The 23,540-nt window shown below is 45.8% G+C and overlaps 4 protein-coding genes across 6 annotated transcripts in view; 1 reads left to right on the top strand and 3 right to left on the bottom strand.

Annotated features, from left to right (window-relative positions):
* Positions 1-489: 489 nt before the first annotated feature.
* On the bottom strand, positions 490-1,861 carry LOC307033532 (CD59 glycoprotein-like). Its single transcript, XM_079672046.1, has 4 exons — positions 1,713-1,861; positions 1,208-1,309; positions 948-1,021; positions 490-834 (listed from the first exon to the last, which is right to left on the bottom strand). Exons 1-4 carry the CDS (start codon positions 1,759-1,761, stop codon positions 712-714), a joined length of 348 nt encoding a protein of 115 aa, XP_079528172.1. The 5' UTR covers positions 1,762-1,861; the 3' UTR covers positions 490-711.
* Positions 1,705-21,620, top strand: dytn (dystrotelin). Of its 3 annotated transcripts, XM_079672042.1 has the most exons (14): positions 1,705-1,794; positions 3,080-3,103; positions 3,181-3,255; positions 8,501-8,678; positions 8,797-8,882; positions 9,408-9,490; positions 9,552-9,820; positions 19,263-19,374; positions 19,508-19,632; positions 19,706-19,802; positions 19,876-19,928; positions 20,016-20,157; positions 20,233-21,211; positions 21,332-21,620. In XM_079672042.1, the coding sequence occupies exons 2-14, from the start codon at positions 3,085-3,087 to the stop codon at positions 21,427-21,429; spliced, it is 2,316 nt and encodes a 771-aa protein (XP_079528168.1). In that variant the 5' UTR covers positions 1,705-1,794; positions 3,080-3,084; the 3' UTR covers positions 21,430-21,620. The 3 variants fall into 3 exon arrangements, with proteins under 3 accessions (XP_079528168.1, XP_079528167.1, XP_079528169.1); XM_079672041.1 differs by having other exon boundaries at positions 20,016-21,211; XM_079672043.1 differs by lacking the exon at positions 1,705-1,794 and having other exon boundaries at positions 1,957-3,103; positions 3,215-3,255; positions 20,016-21,211.
* zdbf2 (zinc finger, DBF-type containing 2) overlaps positions 21,213-23,540 on the bottom strand; it is a 24,608-nt gene continuing 22,280 nt past the window's right edge. Inside the window, exons 7-9 of the mRNA XM_079672044.1 lie at positions 22,816-23,345; positions 22,480-22,627; positions 21,213-22,266 (exon numbers count right to left, since the gene is read on the bottom strand). Coding sequence (XP_079528170.1) covers positions 21,673-22,266; positions 22,480-22,627; positions 22,816-23,345 — 1,272 coding nt within the window. The 3' untranslated portion in view covers positions 21,213-21,672. The remainder of the gene's footprint in view (positions 22,267-22,479; positions 22,628-22,815; positions 23,346-23,540) is intronic.
* Positions 23,352-23,540, bottom strand: part of LOC307033537 (uncharacterized protein) — a gene marked incomplete at its 5' end in the record, with an annotated part of 2,316 nt that continues 2,127 nt past the window's right edge. The window contains one exon of the mRNA XM_079672047.1: positions 23,352-23,540. This exon is cut by the window's right edge and continues 517 nt beyond it.

Raw genomic sequence — 23,540 nt, 5'->3', positions numbered from 1 at the left:
TAATGAAAGTCAGATGGTGTCTTAGACGGGGCAGTGATATCATAAACCTGTTCATGTACGCATTCAAACACTTGTTCTGTTACCAGCTGTATTCACCTTGCAGGTGCAGCTATGTGGCTTTGATCCTGGATCAAGTGTTTAAGTCATGGATGTTTAAAGTTTAACTTCTTCATATGTCTAATATTATAGTTGACTTTTCATTCAGGAAGTATGACGCTGCGCTGTCAGTAGCTTCTCCATGTTTGTGATTGGTCGAATGCTCCAGATACCACCCCTTTCATGTGAACGCTCCTAACTAGATAGGACACGGCTGGCTTGAGCGATCCACTTGATAACCCGCGTCGTAGGACCGTTTAGCGAGAGCGCGTATGTTTTGGATTAGGCCAACCGGCTAACTCAAACATATCCAGGTTAGGTTGAACCAGCTTCGTAGTACAGGCCTCAGGTAATACACATTAATTTTATAATAACAATGAAGCAGTCCGTGTCTCCAGAGAGTCAGACTTTATTATATCACTTCACAGACAGAGCAGCTGGTCATTTCAGTTACACTTTATTTTGGCGGGGCAGCGGTTAGTTTCCTGTTTAAGGAGTTTGTGTTTATTCATATTAATCCTCAGGGAAGGACTTAGAGATCATAAACATACGTCTTATAATAATAATAATGTTAGAGAGAATGCTGTGTCATGTTTCAGCCACAGGGGGCGCTGCTCAGCGAACGCACCACCACAGGACGCCAGCTGACGCCAGCAGACCAATCACAGAGCTCGCTGCAGCCGAGGGGGCGGAGTTACACAGGTCCGAGTTACAGCACTTAAAGGTGAAGCTGGACACCTGCAAACAACACAGTTAGCATGTAGCATTTAGCATCTTAACACCAGACTACATTAGCATGTAGCATTAGCATTTCACAACAGACTCCACTAGCATTTAGCATTAGCATTTACCTGAGGAAACATCTGAGACAGTCGGCTGTACTCACAGTCTGTGTATTTCAGACACTGACGGAAGGTCATCCCTCCTAGACTCACACACACACACACACACACACACACACACACACACACACACACACACACACACACACACACACACACACACACACACACACACACACACACACACACACACACACACAGGTATATGTGTATTTGTATACAGGTGCTTACAATTGTGTGTACAGGTGTGTACAGGTGTTTGTACTGACCTCTCTCACTGAGGGTGAGACAGGCGTCGTCGTAGCTGCAGTCCCTCTGTTTGGAGCAGCTGCCGCTGTAGTCCTTACAGCTGTAGCAGCGGATAGCTGAGCCTACACACACACACACACACACACACACAGGCACACACACAGGCACATATATATACACACACACACACACACACACAGGCACACACATATATACACACACACACACACACACACACACACACACACACACACACACAGTATGTAGTTTCATTCACAGAGAAACTTTGATAAACAGCTGATTGAGATTCAATCTTCCAAACCGTCAGCAGCAACATAAAGTCATTTAACGATAAAAAGAAACTGAGAGGTTTCAAATTAAAGTAAAAAAGTATTAAATGTAAGTTTTATTCTGAAAAACAGTTTTATAAAATATTCTGTTCTGAAATAAAAATAAAAATTCTGTGAACTAGGAGTTAGGTTTAATATGCTATAATATTTCAATTTGAGTATAAAGGAAACGTACCGACGGAGAAGACGGCGGAGCAGAGCAGAAGGGCGAGAGACAGCTTCATCTTCACTTCTGAGGAGAGAGAGAGGGGAGCGGGGTAAATAACTGAGAGAGTGTGTGTGTGTGTGTGTGTGTGTGTGTGTGTGTGTGTGTGTGTGTGTGTGTGTGTGTGTGTGTGTGTGTGTGTGTGTGTGTGTGTGTGTGTGTGTGTGTGTGTGTGTGTGTGTGTGTGTGTGTGTGTGTGTGTGTGTGCGTGCAGGCGAGAGGCTCCGCCCACTGGGAGGAGCGTGTTTTATATTTTTAAATGTCTTTTTATATTTTATCATTTTTATTTATTCAGAGTTATTACTTTTAAAGGGTCTATATGGGAATACTCTTTGTGTGCTATAGAACATATCCTTTATAAACCTTTAACATATTTGTAGTTCTTTTGATCAGTTTGTAGTTCTTTTAATCTTTTCCTGACCCTCTTCCTCTCTCGTCTTTAGACAGAAAACTGAGCATTATAAATCTTGTAATTTAGAATATAATAATCCGGACTGTGTGTCAGGATGGCTGTGATGACGCAGCGAGTGTTTATCTCACACAGCATATATTTATCTGACAGCAGAAGAAGAAAGCCTCAGTGTCTCGTCCTCAAACGCCCCGGAGCAACAAAGAGCCTCTGTTACAACACACAAGAGACAATGAGGCACAAAGAGACACACACACACACACACACACACACACACACACACACACACACACACACACACACACACACACACACACACACACACACACAGAGAGGTCACGTCCAAACACTGAGCCTCATCGCACCACTCACTGAGATATAAACAGAGATATCCTCTATCCGGTATATTCATTCTTAAACATGTATTTCATGTTTTTATTCAATTTAAATATTTAAATATCCCCAGGGTGATAATCAGCAAGTATCCTCTTTTGTTCGGCCGTTGGTCCTGATGCTAATGCTGCTAATGCTAAGTAACTATTGATAATAGTGGCTGTATTGCTGCTTTCTGGGGCTTTTATTTTGAAAATCAATCCTCATCCTGATCTTACATTATTTATGTTTCTGACTGCTGTGCCGGTTGCTGATTGGTTGTCCAACCGCAGGTGGTCGGCAGGTGAAACAGGAAACCGTCGTCAATAATTCAAATGCTGCAGAGAGAGAAACGTGAAGAACACCACGGACCATACGTCTTTATATTCATATTTATTTACATTTATTTACTGTGTTTATTTTTACCTCCATGTTTCAGTTCCCCTGCCGACGGACTTCAGTTTGTTTTATATTTTATTTTATATTTCTCTTTTTGTATTTCTAAGTGTGTTTTATGAGGATGTTTTTATAAACTTTTTGAATATTTGTGTTTCAGACATCATGGACCTGGACAGCCTGGGTAAATAATGACATGTATTAATTTCCATTCGTTCAGACTGAATTTATAAAACTTTGTTTGTTTATTTATTTCTTCAGAAGGATTTAATGAAATCCGTTCGTCCGTCTACAGAACGGCCGTCAAGCTGCAGCACCTTCAGAAACAACTCTGCAGTAAATAGTATTATTATATATTTATTATTAAATAGGGATTATTATGATGGTTTATCCCCAGTGGACACGGTGTAGTTGATTGTTTATCTCCAGTGGACACGGTGTAGTTGATGGTTTGTCTCCAGTGGACACGGTGTAGATGATGGTTTATCTCCAGTGGACACGGTGTAGTTGATGGTTTGTCTCCAGTGGACACGGTGTAGTTGATGGTTTATCTCCAGTGGACACGGTGTAGTTGATGGTTTATCTCCAGTGGACACGGTGTAGTTGATTGTTTATCTCCAGTGGACACGGTGTAGATGATTGTTTATCTCCAGTGGACACGGTGTAGTTGATGGTTTGTCTCCAGTGGACACGGTGTAGATGATGGTTTATCTCCAGTGGACACGGTGTAGTTGATTGTTTATCTCCAGTGGACACGGTGTAGATGATTGTTTATCTCCAGTGGACACGGTGTAGATGATGGTTTATCTCCAGTGGACACGGTGTAGTTGATTGTTTATCTCCAGTGGACACAGTGTAGATGATTGTTTATCTCCAGTGGACACGGTGTAGATGATGGTTTATCTCCAGTGGACACGGTGTAGTTGATGGTTTGTTTCCAGTGGACACGGTGTAGATGATGGTTTATCTCCAGTGGACACGGTGTAGTTGATGGTTTATCTCCAGTGGACACGGTGTAGTTGATGGTTTATCTCCAGTGGACACAGTGTAGATGATTGTTTATCTCCAGTGGACACGGTGTAGATGATGGTTTGTCTCCAGTGGACACGGTGTAGTTGATGGTTTGTTTCCAGTGGACACGGTGTAGATGATTGTTTATCTCCAGTGGACACGGTGTAGATGATGGTTTATCTCCAGTGGACACGGTGTAGTTGATGGTTTATCTCCAGTGGACACGATGTAGTTGATGGTTTGTCTCCAGTGGACACGGTGTAGTTGATGGTTTGTCTCCAGTTGACACGGTGTAGTTGATGGTTTATCTCCAGTGGACACGGTGTAGATGATTGTTTATCTCCAGTGGACACGGTGTAGATGATGGTTTATCTCCAGTGGACACGGTGTAGTTGATGGTTTGTCTCCAGTGGACACGGTGTAGTTGATTGTTTATCTCCAGTGGACACGGTGTAGATGATTGTTTATCTCCAGTGGACACGGTGTAGATGATGGTTTATCTCCAGTGGACACGGTGTAGTTGATGGTTTATCTCCAGTGGACACGATGTAGTTGATGGTTTGTCTCCAGTGGACACGGTGTAGTTGATTGTTTATCTCCAGTGGACACGGTGTAGATGATTGTTTATCTCCAGTGGACACGGTGTAGTTGATGGTTTGTCTCCAGTGGACACGGTGTAGTTGATTGTTTATCCCCAGTGGACACGGTGTAGTTGATGGTTTATCTCCAGTGGACACGGTGTAGATGATGGTTTATCTCCAGTGGACACGGTGTAGATGATGGTTTATCTCCAGTGGACACGGTGTAGTTGATGGTTTATCTCCAGTGGACACGGTGTAGTTGATGGTTTATCTCCAGTGGACACGGTGTAGTTGATTGTTTATCTCCAGTGGACACGGTGTAGTTGATTGTTTATCTCCAGTGGACACGGTGTAGTTGATTGTTTATCTCCAGTGGACACGGTGTAGTTGATGGTTTATCTCCAGTGGACACGGTGTAGTTGATTGTTTATCCCCAGTGGACACGGTGTAGTTGATGGTTTGATGGTTTGTCTCCAGTGGACACGGTGTAGTTGATGGTTTGTCTCCAGTGGACAAGATGTAGTTGATGGTTTATCTCCAGTGGACACGGTGTAGTTGATTGTTTATCCCCAGTGGACACGGTGTAGTTGATGGTTTGATGGTTTGTCTCCAGTGGACACGGTGTAGTTGATGGTTTGTCTCCAGTGGACAAGATGTAGTTGATGGTTTATCTCCAGTGGACACGGTGTAGATGATTGTTTATCTCCAGTGGACACGGTGTAGTTGATGGTTTGTCTCCAGTGGACACGGTGTAGTTGATGGTTTGTCTCCAGTGGACACGGTGTAGTTGATGGTTTGTTTCCAGTGGACACAGTGTAGATGATGGTTTATCTCCAGTGGACACGGTGTAGTTGATGGTTTGTCTCCAGTGGACACGGTGTAGTTGATGGTTTGTCTCCAGTGGACACGGTGTAGTTGATGGTTTGTTTCCAGTGGACACAGTGTAGATGATGGTTTATCTCCAGTGGACACGGTGTAGATGATTGTTTATCTCCAGTCGACACGGTGTAGATGATGGTTTATCTCCAGTGGACACGGTGTAGTTGATTGTTTATCTCCAGTCGACATGGTGTAGATGATTGTTTATCTCCAGTGGACACGGTGTAGATGATTGTTTATCTCCAGTGGACACGGTGTAGATGATTGTTTGTCTCCAGTGGACACGGTGTAGTTGATGGTTTGTTTCCAGTGGACACAGTGTAGATGATGGTTTATCTCCAGTCGACACGGTGTAGATGATTGTTTATCTCCAGTGGACACGGTGTAGATGATTGTTTATCTCCAGTGGACACGGTGTAGTTGATGGTTTGTCTCCAGTGGACACGGTGTAGTTGATGGTTTATCTCCAGTGGACACGGTGTAGTTGATGGTTTATCTCCAGTGGACACGGTGTAGATGATTGTTTATCTCCAGTGGACACGGTGTAGTTGATGGTTTATCTCCAGTGGACACGGTGTAGTTGATGGTTTATCTCCAGTGGACACGGTGTAGTTGATGGTTTGTCTCCAGTGGACACGGTGTAGATGATGGTTTATCTCCAGTGGACACGGTGTAGTTGATGGTTTGTCTCCAGTGGACACGGTGTAGTTGATGGTTTGTCTCCAGTGGACACGGTGTAGTTGATGGTTTATCTCCAGTGGACACGGTGTAGATGATTGTTTATCTCCAGTGGACACGGTGTAGTTGATGGTTTATCTCCAGTGGACACGGTGTAGATGATTGTTTATCTCCAGTGGACACGGTGTAGTTGATGGTTTGTCTCCAGTGGACACGGTGTAGATGATTGTTTATCTCCAGTGGACACGGTGTAGTTGATTGTTTGTCTCCAGTGGACACGGTGTAGTTGATGGTTTGTCTCCAGTGGACACGATGTAGTTGATGGTTTATCTCCAGTGGACACAGTGTAGTTGATTGTTTGTCTCCAGTGGACACGATGTAGTTGATTGTTTATCTCCAGTGGACACGGTGTAGTTGATTGTTTGTCTCCAGTGGACACGGTGTAGTTGATGGTTTGTCTCCAGTGGACACGGTGTAGATGATGGTTTGTCTCCAGTGGACACGGTGTAGTTGATTGTTTGTCTCCAGTGGACACGGTGTAGTTGATGGTTTGTCTCCAGTGGACACGGTGTAGATGATTGTTTATCTCCAGTGGACACGGTGTAGATGATTGTTTATCTCCAGTGGACACAGTGTAGTTGATGGTTTATCCCCAGTGGACACGGTGTAGTTGATGGTTTGATGGTTTGTCTCCAGTGGACACGGTGTAGTTGATTGTTTATCTCCAGTGGACACGGTGTAGTTGATGGTTTATCCCCAGTGGACACGGTGTAGTTGATGGTTTGATGGTTTGTCTCCAGTGGACACGGTGTAGTTGATGGTTTGTCTCCAGTGGACACGATGTAGTTGATGGTTTATCTCCAGTGGACACGGTGTAGATGATTGTTTATCTCCAGTGGACACGGTGTAGTTGATGGTTTGTCTCCAGTGGACACGGTGTAGTTGATGGTTTGTCTCCAGTGGACACGGTGTAGTTGATGGTTTGTTTCCAGTGGACACAGTGTAGATGATGGTTTATCTCCAGTGGACACGGTGTAGTTGATGGTTTGTCTCCAGTGGACACGGTGTAGTTGATGGTTTGTTTCCAGCGGACACAGTGTAGATGATGGTTTATCTCCAGTGGACACGGTGTAGTTGATGGTTTGTCTCCAGTGGACACGGTGTAGTTGATGGTTTATCTCCAGTGGACACGGTGTAGTTGATTGTTTATCTCCAGTGGACACGGTGTAGTTGATGGTTTGTCTCCAGGGGACACGGTGTAGTTGATGTTTTGTCTCCAGTGGACACGGTGTAGTTGATGGTTTATCTCCAGTGGACACGGTGTAGTTGATTGTTTATCTCCAGTGGACACGGTGTAGTTGATGGTTTATCTCCAGTGGACACGGTGTAGTTGATGGTTTGTCTCCAGTGGACACGGTGTAGTTGATGGTTTATCTCCAGTGGACACGGTGTAGTTGATGGTTTATCTCCAGTGGACACGGTGTAGTTGATTGTTTATCTCCAGTGGACACGGTGTAGTTGATGGTTTATCCCCAGTGGACACGGTGTAGTTGATGGTTTGTCTCCAGGGGACACGGTGTAGTTGATGTTTTGTCCCCAGTGGACACGATGTAGTTGATGGTTTGTCTCCAGTGGACACGATGTAGTTGATGGTTTGTCTCCAGTGGACACGGTGTAGTTGATGGTTTGTCTCCAGTGGACACGGTGTAGATGATTGTTTATCTCCAGTGGACATGGTGTAGTTGATGGTTTGTCTCCAGTGGACACGGTGTAGTTGATGGTTTGTCTCCAGTGGACACGGTGTAGATGATTGTTTATCTCCAATGGACACGGTGTAGTTGATGTTTTTTTTACAGTGGACACGGTGTAGTTGATGGTTTGTCTCCAGTGGACACGGTGTAGTTGATGGTTTGTCTCCAGTGGACACGGTGTAGATGATTGTTTATCTCCAGTGGACACGGTGTAGTTGATGGTTTGTCTCCAGTGGACACGGTGTAGATGATTGTTTATCTCCAGTGGACACGGTGTAGATGATTGTTTATCTCCAGTGGACACGGTGTAGTTGATGGTTTATCTCCAGTGGACACGGTGTAGATGATTGTTTGTCTCCAGTGGACACGGTGTAGTTGATGGTTTGTCTCCAGTGGACACGGTGTAGATGATTGTTTGTCTCCAGTGGACACGGTGTAGTTGATGGTTTGTCTCCAGTGGACACGGTGTAGATGATGGTTTATCTCCAGTGGACATGGTGTAGTTGATGGTTTGTCTCCAGTGGACACGGTGTAGTTGATGGTTTGTCTCCAGTGGACACGGTGTAGTTGATGGTTTGTCTCCAGTGGACACGGTGTAGTTGATGGTTTGTCTCCAGTGGACACGGTGTAGTTGATGGTTTGTCTCCAGTGGACACGGTGTAGTTGATTTTTTTTCCCCAGTGGACGCTGTGTTTTGTCGACACGTCACCACGGTGCTCCCTCACAGACAGGAAGTCAGCTTGGACAGACAGGAAGTGACCCAGGCTCTGAACAGGATGTTCCATAGCGTGGGACAGGAAGTGCCGGGTCATGCGACTCTCGAGGAAACGTGCAGCCTGATGTTCGGGATCAACGACCGGTCTGTGAATAACATCATTTATTATCTATGTCTTTTATATCTTACATTATCTTAATTATTTATTTATTATTTATTATTATTTATGTGTTATGTATTTATTATTATATGATGTGTTCAGGAGCGGCTCTGGATTTATTTCCTCTGCGTCTCTTCAGACGTCTCTGATCGCACTGTCAGCAGAAACGCTGCACAGGAAGTACACAGGTGAGGCTCCTTCACAATAAAAGCCTGGTGTCGTGGCTGAACCTGTCTCTGCGGTCCTGCCTGATGGCTCCCACAAGACTGTTGACATCCTCGTGGATTCATCTTCTTATTACAGACACATGCATTTCCAAACATTTGGACTACCTATGTTGTAAATGTATTATCTCTTCAATTTCCACACGGCATCTATTGCACGTCTGTCCGTCCTGGGAGAGGGATCCCTCCTCTGCTGCTCTCCCTGAGGTTTCTCCCATGTTCCCCTTTAAACTGGGGGTTTTCTCTGGAAGTGTTTCCTTGTACGATGTGAGGGTCTAAGGACAGAGAGTGTCGTATTGTCATACTGATATTCTGCACAAACTGTGAAGACCACTGAGACATATATATAAATAAACATTGATTGATTGATTGATGTTGTTGTCAGTAGAACAGTGTGTGCCCTTCACAATAAGAGCCTTGTGTCAGTGTGTCTCCTTCACAATAAGAGCCTAGTATTGTGCCCTTCACAATAAAAGCCTCTTTCTGCAGCTCTGATTGGTGTAGCAGTGCAGTGTGACTCCGCCTCCATCAGCCGCTCCGGTCTCCGGGCTTTGCTTCAGGATCTGAGCCAGGTAAGAACGGACTACATTTCCCAGCATGCCCTCTGCTCCTTTCACCCTGTGATGTGTTCAGGTTCCCGCGGCGCTGCAGGAGGACGGAGCGTTCGGGCAAGTGGAGGCGGCGGTGAGCTCTTGCTTTGAAAGGGTGAGAACAGGAAGCAGACAGCTGATTGGAGGTCGTCATGGTGACACGGCCAGCGGAGAACACGTGTTGTCATGGCTACGGGGCGAGCCGCCGCTGTTGCTATGGCTACCCACACTGTACCGTCTGTCCGTCAGTCAGGATGTCCGTCACGACGTGCGCTGCCACACCTGTAAGACCCGCCCCTTCACCGGCCTCAGGTGAGCCAGTCAGAACAGTTGTTTACTGTGAGCCAATCAGAGCCAATCAGAACGCTTAATTTACTGTCAGCCAATCAGAACACTTAGTTTACTCTGAGCCAATCAGAATGAATGTTTTTTTTGTAATATTTTATTCATAATTTTCAGGTTTATGCAACAACACATACACAGTGCTACTGTATGTGCAGAGGCCTGTTGGTTCATCAGATGATATACCTGGTGGCGTCAGTAATGCATCTATAGACTCTAAATGAGGCTGCCAGACCTTCAGAAAGGTGTTATATCCTTTTCTAAGACTATATGTGATCTTTGGAATACAACTGTTCATTTCTAAAGACCATCTATCATTGAGGAGAGGAGAGTCAGATATCCATGTTAGTGTTATGCATTCCCTAGCCACACATAAAGCAATTTCCATCAATTTAATTTGGGATTTAGTTAAAGATCTATTGAGACTTGTGAAATCGCCCAGTAAGCAAAGCTCAGGATCTAAAGGGAAGGTAGATCCTGTGATCTTGGTTAAGGTGTCACAAAACTCGTACCAAAGGACCTCACTTTTGTGCAAAGCCAGGTACAGTGTAGGAAGGAGCCGACCTCAATACCACACCAGAAGCACATCTCTGACAGCTCGGGCTTGGATCTATGTAGTTTCTGTGGGGTGAGGCACAGTTGATGGAGGACATTACAGTGAACCAGTCTGTACCTGGCATTAAGAGTAGCTGACAAACTGTCTTTACATAAATCTGACCAGAGCTGTTCATCAATTGCTACATCCAGACCTGACTCCCATCTCGCTCTAGATTTGTGTAAACCTGGCTTTGGGCTCTCATTCAGCAGTAAAGAGTACATGTTAGAAATACCTTTGTATACATTTCCCTCATGAAGCAGTTTCTCCACATCAGTCAACACAGGTGACGTCATCCCAGGGCCCAGGTTGGCTCTGAGAAAGGATCTGAACTGAAGATAGCAGAAGAAGGTCTTGTTGGACATAGTCATATTTACTCTTTAATTGTTCAAAGGACATGAGGAGTCTTTTTTCGTAGCAATATTCCAAATGTTGGATCCCCTTATTATGCCAAGTTTCCAGAATCTTGTTATTGAGAGTCATGGGTTTGAGTTCATTTTGTCTCAGAGGTGACTTTGGTGACAGTCCAACTTTCAGTCCCAGACTTCTATGAGTCTCACACCACATTTTAATCAAATGCCTTAAAATAGGGTTGTCTGTCTTCTTGGATATAATCCTGGGGTTCCATTTATAAATAAAAATGTTGAAAACTTTTTCTTTCAGGGTGTGCAATCCAATTTGTATCCAGGATGGGGCACCGTCGCCCTCAAAAAAGGCTGAAACAAATGCCATTTGAGCCGCCAAATAATACTTGTTAAAACATGGTAATCGAAGGCCCCCTGATCTGTAATCCCACGTTCATCTCTCCATAGATACCCTGGCCACCTCACAGTTCCATATAAACTGTCCAACATGCTTATTGAGGGTTTTAAAACAGTTTGAGGCAGTTGAATGGGCAAGGACCCGAAAAGATACTGTAGCCTTGGTAGTATATTCATTTTCACACAGTTAACTCTGCCAATTAGAGTAATGGGTAAACTCATCCACCTTTGTAGATCACTTTCAATTCTACTGAGCAATGGGAGGTAGTTAAGTTTGTATATATTTGTAAGGTCATTATCTATAGTCATCCCAAGATATTTTATATTGTTAACCCACTTAAATGGGCTTGTACGTTGATACTCAGTGTAATCAAAGCTAGTTAGTGAAATGATTTCACTGTTCCCTTGGTTTACCTTATATCCTGAGATAACCCCATAATCATGTAGCAGAGTCTGTCATTTGGTGAGGGAGTTACCAGGGTCCGTACAAAAGTACATCATCTGCCAGGAGATACATTTTATGATTCCTCTGATCTACTCTAAAACTTTTTATATCAGGATCCTGTCTGATTGCTTCAGCTAGGGTCTCAATAGCCAAGACAAAAAGCCCAGGAGACAGAGGGCAGTCCCGGAGACGGAGGGCAGCCCCGGAGACGGAGGGCTGCCCCGGAGACGGAGGGGTAGACGGAGGGCAGCCCCGGAGACGGAGGGCAGCCCGCTGGAGACAGAGCGCATACCCGGAGACGGAGGTCAGCTCCGGAGACAGAGGGCAGCCCTGTCGGCTTGATCTACTCAGGGGAAACGCAGTAGAGATCTGACCATTAGTAGTCATTTTGGCCCGGGGTTCATGATAAAGAGTTTTAACCCAATTAATAAACAACTGACCAAACCCAAACTTGGCCAAGACTTTAAATAAATATGGCCACTCCAGCCGGTCGAAGGCCTTTTCAGCGTCTAAAGCTGCAGCTATACTGGGCTCAGTCTTTGACTTTGTTAGGTGGATAATATTAAAGAGCCTATATGAGTTATCAGCCTCGGATTAATCACTTGTGGCAAACATTGGCCAAGCCTGTTAACCAGGGCCTTAGATATTAATGTATAGTCCGAATTCAATAATGAAATAGGTCGAAATGAAGAGCACTTTAATGGATCTTTATTTGGTCTGTGGATCACAGTGATTATCGCAGTAGAGAATGATTCGGGCAGAGTTTGAGTTTTTTATGCTAAGTTAATTACATCCATGATGAGTAAATCCTTAAATTCTCTGTAGAATTCTGGTGGGAAACCATTTTCCCCCGGCGATGTATTAGATTGCAATGAGCCCAAAGCATTTTCAATTTCTTTCTCAGTGTAGGGAAGATTAAAGCCCCGGGGGTGGATGAGATCCACCCAGAAATGCTGAAGGCTCTGGGTGTTGAGGGACTGTAATGGTTGACACGTCTCATCAACGTTGCGTGGAAGTCGGAAACAGTACCGAAGGAGTGGCAGACCGGGGGGGTGGCTCCCCTTTTTAAAAAGGGGGATCAGAGGGCGTGTGCCAATTACAGAGGCATCACACTACTCAGCCTCCCCGGGAAAGTTTACTCTAAGGTACTCCAAAGGAGGGTCAGGCCGATTGTCGAACCTCAGATTGAGGAGGAACAATACGGATTCCGTCCTGGTCGTGGAACGAAGGATCAGCTATTTACTCTCGCAAGGATCCTGGAGGGGGCCTGGGAGTACGCTCATCCAGTCTACATGTGTTTTGTAGACTTGGAGAAGGCGTATGACCGGGTTCCCAGGGAGTTACTGTGGGAGGTGCTGTGGGAGAATGGGGTGAGGGGGTCTCTACTCAGGGCCATCCAATCTCTGTACTCCCAAAGCGAGAGCTGTGTCCGGGTCCTCGGCAGTAAGTCGGACCCATTTCAGGTGAGGGTTGGCCTCCGCCAGGGCTGCGCTTTGTCACCAATACTGTTTGTAATATACATGGATGGGATTTCGAGGCGTAGTCGTGGGGGGGGGGGGGGTCTGCAGTTCGGTGGACTAAGGATTGCACCACTGCTTTTTGCAGATGCTGTGGTTCTGATGGCTTCATCGGTCTGCGACCTTCAGCACTCACTGGATCGGTTCACCACCGAGTGTGAAGCGGCTGGGATGAGGATCAGCACCTCCAAATCTGAGGCCATGGTTCTCAGCAGGAAACCGATGGACTGTCCACTCCTAGTAGGGAATGAGTCCTTACCCCAAGTGAAGGAGTTCAAGTATCTCGGGGTCTTGTTCTCGAGTGAGGGAACAATGGAGCGTGAGATGGGTCGGAGAATCGGAGCAGCGGGAGCGGTACTGCAGTCGCTTTACCGCACCGTTGTGACGAAAAGGGAGCTGAGCCAGAAGGCAAAGCTCTCTGTCTACCGCGCCATTTTCGAGATCGCGGATGCAAGCGGCCGAGATGGGTTTTCTCCGCAGGGTGGCTGGTGTCTCCCTTAGGGATAAGGTGAGAAGTTCAGTCATCCGGGAGGGACTCGGAGTTGAACCGCTCCTCCTTCGCGTCGAAAGGAGCCAGTTGAGGTGGTTCGGGCACCTAGTTAGGATGCCACCTGGGCACCTCCCTAGGGAGGTGTTCCAGGCACGTCCAGCTGGGAAGAGACAGAGGGGTAGACCTAGGACCAGGTGGAGGGATTATATCTCTTCGCTGGCCTGGGAGCGCCTTGGGATCCCCAGTCAGAGCTGGTTGATATGAAAGGAACGTTTGGGGCTCTCTGCTGGAACTGATACCCCCGCGACCACACCACGGAGAAGCGGGAGAAGATGGATGGATGGTGTAGGGAAGATCAAGTTTATTTTGGTCTTCTTGGCCAAGCTTTGGCAAGTCAATATTGGACAGGAATTCATCAATTTTAGTCAGATCTTCTGGTGATTCCGATTTATTACATTTGCATAAAACTGTTTAAATGTGTCATTGATTTCTGCCAGGTTATTATTGGACCCGCTTCAGTTTGAATTGCGTTAATTATTCTTGAGCTTTCCTCTGTTCTCAGTTGCCAGGACAGAATTGTATGTGCCTTCTCTCCCAATTCATAATACCTTTGTTTAGTTCTTTAAATGGCTTTTTCAATTGTATAAGTGTGTAGCGGATTGTATTTGAGCTTCATTAACAGCGATTGGTATAATACCTTGGACCCAGTTTCCAGTTTTTCTATTTCTGCCATATATTTATTTTTAATACCTTTTGTATAAGAGATTATTTGTCCCCTTACATAACCGTTAAGTGTGTCCCATAGTATAACACTATTGGGGGAGGACGGACATTTAGTCTCGCAGAATAGCTTTATCTGGTCCCTAATAAACATGCACAAATCTGGTTTTTGAAGAAGGGTAGGGTTCAGTCGCCATCTATATGAGTTAGTTGTTTTTTCTGGCATCAAAATAGACAGGGTCAAAGGAGAGTGATCAGACAGGGTCCTAGATAAATATTCAGATTCCAATGCTCTATGAACTAGCTGCGTTGATAAGAGAAAAAGGTTGATTCTAGTATGAGACTTATGGGGACGGGAATAGAAAGAGTAGTCTCTGCTTTGAGGGTGCATCTGTCTCCAAACATCTGTCAAATTTAGATCTTTCATAAATGCCAGGGTGGTTTTGGCAGCTTTTGATTTGGATGCTGCCAAGGATGACTTATCCAGAATAGGATCCAGGCAAAAATTAAAATCGCCCCCTACCAGTATGTTTTGTCGTCCCCCTGACACCTTAAATAAAGGATGCATCATCATGGTTGGGTGTGTATACGTTTAAAAGTGTCCAGGGTTCTGAGTAAATCTGACAATTAACTAATACATACTACTCCCCTGGCTTTGGAATTAAAGGATGATGAAACTACATGTCCTACCCATTCTCTCCTCAGTTTCTTATGCTCCTGTGCGGTAAGATGGGTTTCTTGTTTAAAAGCAATATCAATTTGCAGTTTTTTCCGGTGTGTCAAGACTCGTTTCCTTTGAACCGGTCCGTTTAGTCCATTCACATTAAAGCTAACAAATGTCACTGCCCTGTTCATCAACAATAAGAGTATACATTGATCATGGTATTACGGCCTCTTTGAGAAGTCACCATGCAAGTGTAAATGTATCTCCCGCAGTAAAGTGGCAAAAAGTAAGATAAAGCACTGACAATAGAGAAAAACAATTACTAAAAAGTAAAACGTCCCGATCCAGTTAACAAAAAAGTTTAAAGGATCGTTTCCCTCGCAGCTTTCCCCGAGACCAATGACACGTATATTATTATCAATCAATCAATGTTTATTGATATAGCCCAATATCACAAATGTTACATTTGTCTCAGTGGACTTCACAGTTTGTACAGAATATCAGTATGACAATACGACACCCTCTGTCCTTAGACCCTCTGTCCTTAGACCCTCTGTCCTTAGACCCTCACATCGTACAAGGAAAAACTTCCAGAGAAAACCACAGTTTAAAGGGAAAAATGGGAGAAACCTCAGGGAGAGCAACAGAGGAGGAATCCCTCTCCCAGGACGGACAGACGTGCAATAGATGCCGTGTATAAATTGAAAAGATAATACATTTGCAGCATAGGTAGACCAAATGTTAGGAAATGCATGTGTGTATAATAGGAAGATGAATCCACGAGGATATCCATCCAGGACTTATGATCCAGGACCACAGCCACGACTCAAGATCCAGGACTCGCGATCCATGACACAGGACCGCAGGATCATCCATGACTCCGGATCCCGGCGTATATAGACACCAAAAAGAAAGAAATTTGGGGAAGCTGGGTTAATCGGAACATGAGAGTACACAGGTATAGACAGAGAGAAGGAAGAAGTAAGATGTCCCCCGACAAACTAAGCCTATATCAGCAAAACTAGGGGCTGAATCTAATCAGCCCTAACTATAAGCTTTATCAAAAAGGAAGGTCTTAAGCGCACTCTTAAAAACGGATAGGGTGTCTGCCGCCCGAACACAAACTGGAAGCTGATTCCACAAAAGTGGAGCTTGATAAGAAAAGGCTCTGGCTCCCATTGTACTTTTAGAGACTCCAGGAACAACCAACAACCCTGCATTCTTGGAACGCAATGCCCTAGTAGGACAATAGGGTATAATGAGTTCTTTAAGGTAAGATGGCGCCTGCCCATTAAGGGCTTTGTAGGCGAGAAGAAGAATTTTAAATTCTATCCTGTGTTCTATAGGGAGCCAGTGTAAGGCAGCCAGAACAGGAGTAATGTGGTCCCTTTTCCTAACTCTGGTTAGTACACGAGCTGCAGCATTTTGAATCAGCTGAAGAGACTTGACTGACTTCTTGGTACACCCTGATAATAAGGAGTTACAATAATCCAGCCTTGAAGTAACAAATGCATGGACTAGTTTCTCTGCATCGTTTTGAGGCAAGATATGCCTGATTTTTGCAATGTTACGTAGATGGAAGTAGGCGGTCCTTGAAATTGATTTTATGTGGGTGTTAAAGGATAAATCCTGATCAAATATAACACCAAGATTCCTTACAGTCTCACTGGAGGCCAAATTAATGCCATCCATAGTTAGTATATCTTTAGATAATTTGTTTCGTAGATTCTTCGGGCCAAGTTCAATAACTTCAGTTTTGGTCGTGTTTAACATCAAAAAGTTTAAGGTCATCCACGTTTTTAAGTCCTTGAGGCAGTCTTGAATTTTATTTAGATGATTAATTTCATCAGGCTTGATTGATAAATATAGTTGAGTATCATCCGCATGAAAGTTTACAGAATGATTTCTTATAATATTGCCTAACGGAAGCATATATAGGGTGAACAAAATAGGTCCAAGCACTGAGCCCTGTGGCACTCCATGGCTAACTTTGGTTTGCGTGGAAGATTCATCGTTGACACGTACAAACTGAGAGCGTTCAGATAGATAGGACCTAAACCAGCCTAAAGCAGTTCCCTGTATGCCAACTAAGTGCTCTAGTCTTTGCAATAGGATATCATGGTCGATAGTATCAAATGCAGCACTAAGATCGAGCAAGACAAGAATAGAGACAAGTCCCTTGTCTGAGGCTATTAGAATGTCATTTGTGACTTTAACCAGAGCTGTCTCTGTGCTATGTTGTGTTCTAAAGCCAGACTGAACATCTTCAAATAAATCATAGTTTCTTAAGTAATCACACAGCTGTTTTGCGACTGCTTTCTCAAGAATGTTTGAGAGGAACGGAAGATTAGAAATAGGTCTATAGTTGGCTAAAACCTCTGGATCGAGGTTGTGCTTTTTAAGAAGCGGTTTTATCACTGCTACTTTGAATGATTTTGGAACATAGCCTGATAATAAAGACATATTCATAATATTTAATAAAGAAGTGCTAATTAATGGAAAAACTTATTTTAACAGCTTAGTTGGAATCGGGTCTAAGATACACGTTGATGGTTTAGAAGAGAGAATCATTGAATTTAATTGTTCAAGGTTTATGGCTGAAAAGCATTCTAGTTTACTATCTAGTGTAATATTAGAGCTTACGTTTCCGGGAGCTGTTGATAACACTATACTGGTCAAAGGCAAGAGGTCATTGATTTTGTTTCTAAGAGTAACAATTTTATCGTTAAAAAAGCACATAAAATCATTGCTACTGAGTGCTATGGGAATAGAAGGCTCAGTCGAGCTGTGGCTCTCTGTCAGCCTGGCTACAGTGCTGAAAAGAAATCTTGCATTATTCTTATTCTCATCTATTAATGAAGATTAGTAGGCTGCTCTCGCTTTACGCAGTGCTTTCTTATATTCATTGAGAGTAATATGCCAAATTAAACGAGATTCTTCAAGTTTAGTGGAACGCCATATCCTTTCAAGTTGTCTCGACTTTTGCTTTATTTTGCGGGTTTGGGCATTATGCCATGGAGCTAATCTATGTGGTTTTATTTTCTTCTTTTTCAAAGGAGCAACAGAGTCTCATTTTATTCGCAGCGCATCTGTAGTACTATCAACAACATGATCAATTTGGGGTGGTGTACATTTTGTATAAGTTTCCTCCCCTACATGCAGACATGCTATCGAGTTAAGTATTGGTGGAATCTCTTCCTTAAATGTGGCTATAGCACTAACAGATAGGTTTCTGCTGCAGGAGCTTTTGGCTAATGCTTTGTAGTCTAGTAACAGTACTTCAAAAGTTACTAAGAAATGGTCGGATAAAGCAGGATTATGTGATTCGACTAATAGTTGCTCAATTTCAATACCATAAGTCAGAACAAGGTCAAGAGTGTGATTATAGCAGTGGGTTGGTTTATTTACACTCTGACAGAAACCAACAGAATCTAATATAGAGTTAAATGCAACAGTAAGGCTATTTTTATCATCGTCAACATGAATATTAAACTCACCTACGATAATTACTTTATCTGTTTTAAGAACCAAAGCTGATAAGAATTCTGAATAAGGACCTGGTGCACGGTACACTGTAACAAATAAGATTGCGTCGGCTGTAGTTCTTAAGCTGGTCGACCTTCTCCATTAAAAAGTCATTTTCTTTTCTTAACTTGACAAGACGAGAGTCCAGGTCCACCAGCTGGTCCTCCGCCGTGCCAATACGGTCTTCTGCTTCGGTTACACAGGAGCTCAACTTATCCAGCATAGATTTCAGTCCGGAGATAGACTGATTAATTTCTGCGGTTTTGGAGTCAAGTTTACTGGAGAGGGCTTGATTGTCGTTTCTACTCTCTTGAAGGATAAGTGAGTCTCCTCCGCTCAGGTGTTGCTGTGCCACCGCCGCCATTACACAAACTTCTTGCTCACAAGTCTCGGGAGTAATTTTCTCTTTAGATGTCAGAATTTTCTCATCAGCTGAATGTTGTTGTTTGTTCCCTGATCTCAAGTCCATACTGCATTCGTCCGACCAAATTAAAAGTGGGTTTGGGTGTTTTTAAAGGTTTTAAATTGAATTAGGATGAAGAGCCCCTGGGCTAGGGTCTACCTAGCTTCGCTGCATCACGTGATCCCCTCATAAGGCTTTGTTTACTGTGAGCCAATCAGAACAGTTGTTTACTGTGAGCCAATCAGAACAGTTGTTTATCGTCAGCCAATCAGAGTGCAACTCTTGTTTTCAGGTATCGCTGTATGAAGTGTGTGAACGTCCACCTCTGCCAGAGCTGCTACTTGAAGGAGAAACACTCCAGGAGACACAACACACACCACCCTGTGCTCGAGTTCTGCACACAGGTACACACACACACACACACACACACACACACACACTCACACTCACACTCACACTCACTCTCACACACACACACTCACACGCAAACACTCACACACAGTTGAATAACACAGGTGAGTTAATTGACTGTTGCAGCCCACCTGGAGGGAGTCTTTGTCCTCGTTAGCATGCAGCGCTCGTTACACGCTGTTGCCGCGGAGACAGACCCAGAGAGAGGCAGGCAGGAGGCGGGGCCTGGAGTGGGCGGAGCCTCAGGACAGGTGAGTCAGGTGAGTGTCTCGTTAACCTCGTTAGCGAACTCTTCGCTATGAATGTGTTTATTTTGTTCATCAGCGCCCCGCCCCCCTCTGAAGACTCCGTCTCCCAGAATGCATCAGTGCATCCTCCCACCTCCTCCAAAGCTCTGCAGACGGAGGAGGAGCCTCCGCAGGTAAACAATCAATTAATAAATTAGTTCATTCCATTACTTAATCTAATAGTTATTTGTTGTTGTTGTTGATCAGCTGAAGGCGTCTGTCCTGTTGACTGAAGTCAGAAACCTGCAGAGAGACAAATGGTAAGAAAACTACAGCTGTTCCTCCTCCTCTTGATCCTCTCCTCCTCTTCCTCATCCTCTTCATCCTCTCCTCCTCTTCCTCTTCAGGTTAATGGAGCAGCAGCTACAGGTGTGGCGTCTCACCCTCCAATCAGAGCAGGGCGTTCTGGAGGACAGGTGTTCAGAGATGGAGGTTACCATGGAGACGCTGAGAGAGAACAACCTGCACCTGCAGCGCAAACTCACTCAGGTAATATACCTGCATACAGAACAGGTGCATCATGGGAGGTGTAGTTTCTCTCCTCTGACTGATTTTCCTCTTCAGGCGGTGACCAACCTGGAGACTCAACAACACGCCAACAACATGGAGAACATGCTAACCAGGGGGACCACGGAGAACACGCTAACTCCAGGCAACATGCTAAACATGGAGAACACGCTAACTCCAGACAACATGCTAACTACAGACAACACGCTAACTACAGACAACATGCTAACCAGGGGGAACACGCTAACTACAGACAAAATGCTAACCAGGGGGAACACGCTAACTCCAGACAACATGCTTACCAGGGGGAACACGCTAACTACAGACAACATGCTAACCAGGGGGAACACGCTAACTACAGACAACATGCTAACCAGGGGGAACACGCTAACTCCAGACAACATGCTAACCAGGGGGAACATGCTAACAACAGACAACATGCTAACCAGGGGGAACACGCTAACTCCAGACAACATGCTTACCAGGGGGAACACGCTAACTACAGACAACATGCTAACCAGGGGGAACACGCTAACTCCAGACAACATGCTAACCAGGGGGAACATGCTAACAACAGACAACATGCTAACCAGGGGGACCACGGAGAGACAAAACCTGACGCCAATTTATGACACGGAATACAAAGAAGAAGAGGAAGATGAAGAAGAGGAAGATGAAGAAGAGGAAGTTTTTCAGAGAACAGAGGACGAGTGGAGTGAGGAAGAACTACAAACTCCATCCCCCACAATGCACCAGCACACTCCTCAATCACATGACAGCCACTCTGGCGAGGAGGAGGAGCCTAGCTGTCCAATAGGACAACAGGATGCAGCTCAGGAGGCGGGGCTACGGGGAGCGGTACCTCAGGAGGCGGGGCTACAGGGAGAAGAGGATTGTGGGAAATGTAGTTTGGAGCAGCAGCTGCAGCAGACGGCAGACAGACTGAAGACAGAGATGCAGACAGACAGGTGGACAGAGAGACAGACAGACAGGTGGACAGAGAGACAGACAGACAGGTGGACAGAGAGACAGACAGGTGAGCCTCTAACCAGTAACTTTATATTTGATCAGGTTATTATATTTGTTTGTACCAGAACAGCGTGTGCACATGAAGCTTTATTTTGTTAGACATTTGTTTCTGACTTCCTGTGTGCAGGTGAGAGGAAGTGGGCGGGGCTTCAGCTGTCAGCGGAGCAGGTGGGCGACTCCATCCTCTGCCTGGTGGACGCTGTGAGAACTGAACATAAACACTGATAACATTTACACTCAGAACATGTGTTACAGCTGCCGACAGGAGGACGGGTGCACTTCATGTATTTGTTTAAATGATAATGAAATCCAATTGAATGACCTTTTTCTTGTTTTAAAAAATAACTATAACTTTATTAAATGTCCAGAGTTCCTGTAAACCTTTATAAACATATTAAAGACCCCCCTCTGAATAATACATTCATTATTAATTATATGATCTCTCATAGAGAATACAGATATTACATTTTATTTTGAAGGGCAGTTACCCCGGCGGCCCCTCCCCCTACGGGAGGGAGGGAGGGGGGCCGTCTGAGAGGTTTTCCTGAGGGGGCGTGGCCTCTCCCCCCTGCTCTGAGGGGGTGGGGCTTTGATCCTGGAAGGCCCCTCCCCCTCAGTGTTCAGGTCCGGACTCAGACTGCGGAACAGCTGACGGACACAGGGAGGGTGGGGGCATGAAGGGGTGGGGCCTCGGGAGGGGGGCGGGTGCTTCAGGATGCGGTTGCTGGTTGGGTTGTAGAAGCGGATAGGAAGTGGTTTGTATTTGACTTTGGACCCCTGACAGGCCTGCGGGCGCCTCTTCCTGCAGCGCCGGGGGGCGGAGCCTGTGTATAGGGGTATAGGTGAGTGGGGGGGGGCGGGGCTCAGGAGGTAGATCAGGGAGCTGTGCGGCTGCAGAGGAGTCAGGATGTCGTAATACTCTGCAGGGAGGCAGCGCCACGACGCAGGGGTCCTCTCGGCTTCCTGATTGGCTGCTGGCACTCCGGAGGGCAGGGCCTCTGACTGACGGACAGCTGGGACGACCAACCGGACGGTCTGAGTGCTGCGACTCACCTTCACCACCTGCCGGAAAACAGACAGGTGAGGAGGACCCCCCCTCTGTCTCACCTTTACCCGAACCCCCCCTCTGTCTCACCTTTACCCGAACCTCCCCTCTGTCTCACCTTTAGCCGAACCCCCCCTCTGTCTCACTTTTACCCAAACCCCTCCTCTGTCTCACCTTTACCCGAATCCCCCCTCTGACTCACCTTTACCTGAACCCCCAATCTGTCTCACCTGGCACCTGGACGCCAATCTGAAGCCACGCCTCCTCCTGACGCACACATGCTCATCACCGTCCAATAGGGGCTGGAAGCCGGGGTCAGACTCCGCCTCCAGGTTCTCACCTCCACCTTTCTGGATCTGACTCCGCCTCCTCCCATACCTGAGGGGGGAGTCAGTGAACTATAGGTGTGTGGTACAGGTGTGTGTGTGGACAGGTGAGTGTGTGGACAGGTGAGTGTGTGTACAGGTGTGTGTGGACAGGTGAATGTGTGTACAGGTGAGTGTGTGTTCAGGTGTGTGTGTACAGGTGAGTGTGAACAGGTGAGTGTGTGAACAGGTGTGTGTTACCTGGCCAGTGACTCGGAGTCGAAGTAGCAGAGGAAGGCTCCGCCCCTGAACTGCCTCACCAGCCTCTCCACCTGCTCCTCGTCCTCCAGGTGAATCTGGTTCCAGCTCTTTCCCCTGAAGGATTCTGGGATATGTTGAGGCGCCGGCAGCACTTCCTCTATGGGCAGAGACAGGAAGCCATCGTTCCGCCAAGCCCCGCCCCCCTGGAGGGTGGAGTCCAACCGGGCGGAGTAGAGGTGCTGCTGCAGGTGGGCCTCCATCAGGTGAGCCTCCATCAGGTGAGCCTCCATCAGGTGGACCTGAGCCTCCGTCAGCCGGCACAGGTCCTCCCGGCTCACCTGCACAGGTGTGTCCTCCAGGCCTCGCTGTGGATAAACACACACAGTGAGAGGTGTGACCCGGACCCTACCTGCTGGTTCTGCTGCACCTACCTGCACAGGTAAGTCCCATCCCTCACTCTGCGTCTCCATGGAGACCGGTAGGCTGAAGTGGAAGCTGTCTGAGGAGCCGTGACAACACACCTGGATCACCTGAAACACAGAGAACACCTGTTACCATACCTGAGAACACCTGACTCACACCTGAGAACAACTGACACACACACACACACACACACACACACACACACACACACACACACACACACACACACACACACACACACACACACACACACACACACACACACACACACACACACACACACACACACACACACACGTGAG

Source organism: Notothenia rossii (genome assembly GCF_949606895.1).
Source record: "Notothenia rossii genome assembly, chromosome: 3".
Taxonomy (NCBI): Eukaryota; Metazoa; Chordata; class Actinopteri; order Perciformes; family Nototheniidae; genus Notothenia; species Notothenia rossii.
This window is presented reverse-complemented; position numbering and strand designations above follow the sequence as displayed.

Coding starts and splice junctions, on each gene's coding strand:
- LOC307033532 (XM_079672046.1), bottom strand. CDS start 1,761: ATGAAGCTGTCTCTCGCCCTTCTGCTCTGCTCCGCCGTCTTCTCCGTC. Junction 1,310..1,712: donor CTCCGCCGTCTTCTCCGTCG/GTACGTTTCCTT, acceptor GTGTGTGTGTAG/GCTCAGCTATCCGCTGCTAC. Junction 835..947: donor TGTCTCAGATGTTTCCTCAG/GTAAATGCTAAT, acceptor TGTTGTTTGCAG/GTGTCCAGCTTCACCTTTAA.
- dytn (XM_079672041.1), top strand. Junction 19,803..19,875: donor CGGAGGAGGAGCCTCCGCAG/GTAAACAATCAA, acceptor GTTGTTGATCAG/CTGAAGGCGTCTGTCCTGTT. Junction 19,929..20,015: donor AACCTGCAGAGAGACAAATG/GTAAGAAAACTA, acceptor CTTCCTCTTCAG/GTTAATGGAGCAGCAGCTAC.